The sequence below is a fragment of the Aplysia californica genome, unplaced genomic scaffold, assembly GCF_000002075.1.
Source record: "Aplysia californica isolate F4 #8 unplaced genomic scaffold, AplCal3.0 scaffold00464, whole genome shotgun sequence".
In the NCBI taxonomy this organism is placed as follows: domain Eukaryota; kingdom Metazoa; phylum Mollusca; class Gastropoda; order Aplysiida; family Aplysiidae; genus Aplysia; species Aplysia californica.
Genome location: NW_004797734.1, coordinates 625,469 through 630,873, shown reverse-complemented (window position 1 = coordinate 630,873; position 5,405 = coordinate 625,469). Strand labels below are relative to the sequence as shown.

General features: G+C 37.4%; 1 protein-coding gene across 1 annotated transcript in view; it reads right to left on the bottom strand.

The window, feature by feature from the left end:
* LOC101850502 (G-protein coupled receptor GRL101-like) overlaps positions 1-4,713 on the bottom strand; it is a 19,679-nt gene extending 14,966 nt beyond the window's left edge. The window contains exon 1 of the mRNA XM_035971571.1: positions 4,691-4,713. Coding sequence (XP_035827464.1) covers positions 4,691-4,713 — 23 coding nt within the window. The remainder of the gene's footprint in view (positions 1-4,690) is intronic.
* Positions 4,714-5,405: the final 692 nt, after the last annotated feature.

Below are 5,405 nucleotides of genomic sequence, written 5' to 3'. Positions count from 1 at the left end.
ATGTTATTTTCAATATTGCTATCATCGCCATTATCATTACTAATATCATTATTACTGTTATTACTATTGTTATTATCATTGTATATATTTTTCTTGTTGTTCTTCTTCTTCTTTTTCTTCTTAATATTATTATTACTATTATTATTATTATTTTTACAATAGAGCCTGTATTTACGGTATACAATTTTTTTATACAGTGACTGAGCGTATGCTGGCGGTATACAAACATTTTTTAACTATGGCATTGTCTGTAGTTACGGTATACAAACATTTTTTAACTATGACATTGCCTATAGTGACGGTATACAAACATATTCTAAATGTGTAATGCCTGTAGTGACGGTATACAAACATATTCTAAATATGTATTGCCCGTAGTGACTGTAAATAAACATTTTCTATGACATTGCATGTAGTGACGGTATACCAACATTTTCTAACTATGACATTGCCTGTAGAGACGGAATACAAACATTATCTGAGGGGGAGCTCTCGCGGCTTAGAGATTTAAGGTCTTCGCCTCTCTTTCAAAGGTCCCGGATTCGAATCCGGGTAGGGACGGACACAATTTTCTTCTCTAAAACTGTCTCCTTTCACCTTCTTTCCTTCTCTATTCATATGATTTGTCGTCTGCTTTCGTCACCACTTTCTTCCCCCACTCACCTCCTTTGCCCCCTCCACTGGGCTCCTGATCCTTTCTGCTGCCTTTCTATTGCAACTCCTTGGCTCCTTCTTACAGCTGTCTTTCTGCCACGCTCCTGATCTTCTGGTAGGAAAGATCTACACCTGGCCTTCTCGGACTCGGGCAAAAAAAATCTCGGAGCGTCCCGGGGAAAGTTGAGTACGTTAAAGATCCAAAATCCAAAATCGATAAGAGTAGGATTCCGCCGTCATCCGAGCAAAATGCAAAATTTCGTACCAATTGAAAATGTTTTGTGTGCCCCGCGCGTTCATATGACCTTTTGCAGTTGCGAGCGCCGTAAAACATTTACCAAAGAAAAAATTCTAACTATGGCATTGCCTTAGTGACAGTATACAAACATTTTCTATGACGTTGCCTTTATTGACAGAATACAAACATTTTTTAAACTATGGCGTTGCCTGTATTGACAGAATACAAACATTTTTTAAACTATGGCGTTGCCTGTATTGACGGGATACAAACATTTTTTAAACTATGGCGTTGCCTGTATTGACGGGATACAAACATTTTTTAAACTATGGCGTTGCCTGTATTGACGGGATACAAACATTTTTTAAACTATGGCGTTGCCTGTATTGACGGGATACAAACATTTTTTAAACTATGGCGTTGCCTGTATTGACGGGATACAAACATTTTTTAAACTATGGCGTTGCCTGTATTAAACATTTTCTATGGTGCGGTCAAAAACTCATGGTGCAACATATTGTCAAATATCTCTTCAACTATCGAACGTAAACTCTCCAGCTTTAGCACAATGTATCAATTTGTATTAACAGATCAATATTTTTGTAAAGACCTGCTAGCTCTATTCTAGAAAATTCCTTAATAAATACAAATTTAAAAATCCTAGTAGGTGGTTTCTACTGATTTTAAAAGGTTTACAGCTGGGACGATATCGCTTTTAAAAGCAAGTCTGTTATTCTATTATATATTTGTGGAGGCCGAATGTTGCTATTCAAAAGACTTTTTAATGGCTGCATCGATCGACACGCGGTTTTCGCCAAAAGATTCTTTAAAATATTCTCCAGAGCATGACGCCCTTGGTTTTTTCAGTTTTGAGACAGTTTTCCTGCAAAAAGCTAAATTTCTTTATTTCGCCGATCGCTTTTGTGGGCCGACGCTTCTGTCTCTGTAATTTTAGAAAATCTGGAAGTGATATTTGGCGAGGCGCATTTTGCTCTCAGTGTATAGATCTAGACCTTATAATTTTTTGCATCTCTCAAGATTTATTGCCCCGTTCCAGTAGAGTGTAATATAGTAGGCCAATGACTTTTAGTTGATATTAAAGCACCGATCATTCCTTTTATCGAAATGGGACCCAGCTAGTTTTTTTTTCTAATCGTGAGATTATCTTTATTGAACGCATTTTTTTAAGAACGTTTAGTGCTGAAAAGTGTTCACTATAAAACTAATTTCTTGAAACAAGTTTTGCCTCTTAAAAGTATCATTGGTGATCTGTAACGTAACCCATATGCGTATGAAAAATGTGGGTGGGAAGCGGGAAGTGCTGTGAACAATTCCATTTTCTGCGTGAAGGAGATCTGCAGTATTTTATGTAAATTTATGAAGAAAAGTTTTTTAAATCTAGCCTCAAATGTTGTGGGAAAATATGATTAAGTTAAGACAAATTGAGACAAACTTCTGTGAAAAGTATGGTTGGCATTGATTCACCCGTTAAAAAGATATATGAGGATAAGTTGCGCCACGAATTTTTGACCGCACTATAACTATGTCTTTGCATGTAGTGACAGTGTTCAAACATTTTCTAATATATTGCCTGTAGTAACGGTGTACACACATTTTCTATGATATTGCCTGTAGTGACGGTTTTCTAACTATGACACTGCCTGTAGTGACAGTATACAAACATTTTCTATGGCAGTGCCTGTAGTGACGGTATACCAACATTTCTTAACTATGACATTACATGTATTGACGGTATACCAACATTTTCTAACTATAACATTGCCTGCAGTGACGGTATACCAACCTTTCTTAACTATGCCATTACATGTATTGACGGTATACAAACATTTTCTAACCATGGTGTTGCCTATGGTGGTAGGATAAAACATTCCCTATGACACCTCCTGTGGAGAGAATGTGTGTTGAGTATTCCCTGCTTTCTGCTGTTCTGTGCCAGGGTGTTGTAGCAGAGTCGCATCCCCCCGCCTTTTTGGATCGAAGAAGGCGTAAAATTACCTACATTATATTTTGTTGACTTAAGAAGCCACAAAAAGAACTCTAAGTATCCAGCCTGCTCGGAGAAAAAAAATGATCACCCAAAGATCAAATAAGAATTAATGTTTTATCTCGACAAGGTGGAGCAAAGAATGGCAAAGTTCTGCTTGTGAGAGTGGATATCATTACAAGAGGAAACAAGGATTTTATGTGGTCTCTTTTAAGCCCAAGGGGGATATCCCGAAAAGGCTGTTTTGAGAAAATCGAAGGTAAAGTTATGATTTTTTAAATTATTATTATTATTATTATTATTATTATTATTATTATTATTATTATTATTATTATTATTATTATTATTATTATTATTATTATTATTATTATTATTATTATTATTATTATTATTATCACCATCATCGTTGTCTGGACGCTGTGAGGGTGAGTATACACACATACACTCACACCCAGTCCTCCCCTGACATACATACACATACACCCCTTGTTTAATTTCTTTAAAAGACAAGGAAAGTTTTCTCTATAACCAAAGAAATATACACATCAATGAAACCAAACTTATCCTATAGGTAGGGCAATGCCCACTTTTGGTGTAGGTCAAGATTTCTGGAAACCCCCGAAATCTGGGTTAGCCCGCTTATCCTTAAAAGCGACCCTTTTAACAAATTGCATGTACATGTAGATCTAGTTCTTTTTTAATGGAAATGTTTTGTTTGTGACAGTTGGAATATTTCACTTAAACAGACCAGATGCTTCCCTTTTACAAGTTACATTTTATTGTGACAGGAAAAACGGTTACATTTTGTTTGTATAAATTGAACTTCATAGACAGAAACACCATATGTTCTACTATACCAGTTGCATGTACTAAAGGGAAAAATAGACATAATAAAATCTTATTGTTATAAATTCGAATTTCAAAAACAAAAACAGACACAATTTACTAATACTAAATTAGAATTACTCCTGAAAAATAAATCACATTTAATTTATACAAATTAGTTATAATTACTGAAAAACAGAAATTTAGAATTACGAAAGGAGAAAAACAATCCTATTTTTTCTGAAACAAATTAAAATCACCAGGCGGAAACAGGGGTTTAACTTTTACAAGGTTTAGAAATGAACATGAAAAACTGGGGGAATTCCGTGTCTTTCAGTTGGAACTTTAGAAATTGAAAACCGAGAAAATTCCACTGTTTGGGTTAAAATTTTCGAAATTGTCGATAAAAGCAAACAGTCTTGATAAGATTATTATCAAACAAACTGCGGTAAATAGATTAGAGAACAAAATTAGTGCATAAAAATGGCAGCTTGCACTGTACGGTTCCCAGGAAGTTGAGATTTTTTCAGAATGCTATCAAGTCTGTTGGAGTAATAATATAGGTTGTAAAGCGCACAGAGCTTGCTATTGAGCGGGAATTTGCGCAATGCAAATGCTACCTATTTTTATATTTTTATCCCATTTTTATCTATAAATACTGTGTCAATGGGAACGTAAAACCACCTATTTTTAATATTGAAAAATATCTTTATCATAATCAATATCATACTATCATCACCAGAAGTCACAAGTCACCACCACCACAAGTCACTAGTCACCACTACCAGAAGTCACCGGTCATCAACAAAAGTCCCCAGTCATCACCAGAAGTTACCAGTCATCATCATCCGTCACCAGTCACCAGTCACCATCACCAGAAGTTACCAGTCATCACCACAAGTCTCCAATCATCACCACCAGAAGTCACTAGTCATCACCAGAAGTCACTAGTCATCACCAGAAGTCACCAGTCATCACCGCCACAAACCATCAGTAATCATCACCAGCAGTCACCAGTCATCACCCCCAGAAGTCACCAGTCATCACCACCAGAAGTCACCAGTCATCACCACCAGAAGTCACCAGTCATCACCACCAGAAGTCACCAGTCATCACCACCAGAAGTCACCAGTCATCCCTCCACAACCGATCACGTGACCTGCACTGACCATGCCCAGCCCAGGCACACGTCACCAGTCACGAAACCGTCTCCTGGTGGTGGTCAGCCTGCTGTCCAGTGTGCTGACGTCAGTGTCCGGCCTGAGGTTCAGCTACGGCCTGGAGAGTGGCGACTCAGAGGTCACAGGTGACGCCTCCAGCCTGAGCCCGCTCCCACGCGGTCAAACGCTGGCTTACTATGGGCTGACCCTGAACGCTGTGCGGGTGAGTACATACACACATACACTCACACATACATACACACATACACACACACATATACAAACATGCACACACACATATACACACAAACACGTCATAATACACACCCATACACACACACACACACGCATACACACATACACACACACACAAACATACACACATAAACTCACACGCACACACTCACACGCACACATTCACGCTGCCTTTCTATGGGCCTAGCTACTACTGTGTACGTGGAGTGATAATGTTAATAATAATAATAGTAATAATAATAATAATAATAATAATAATAATAATAAC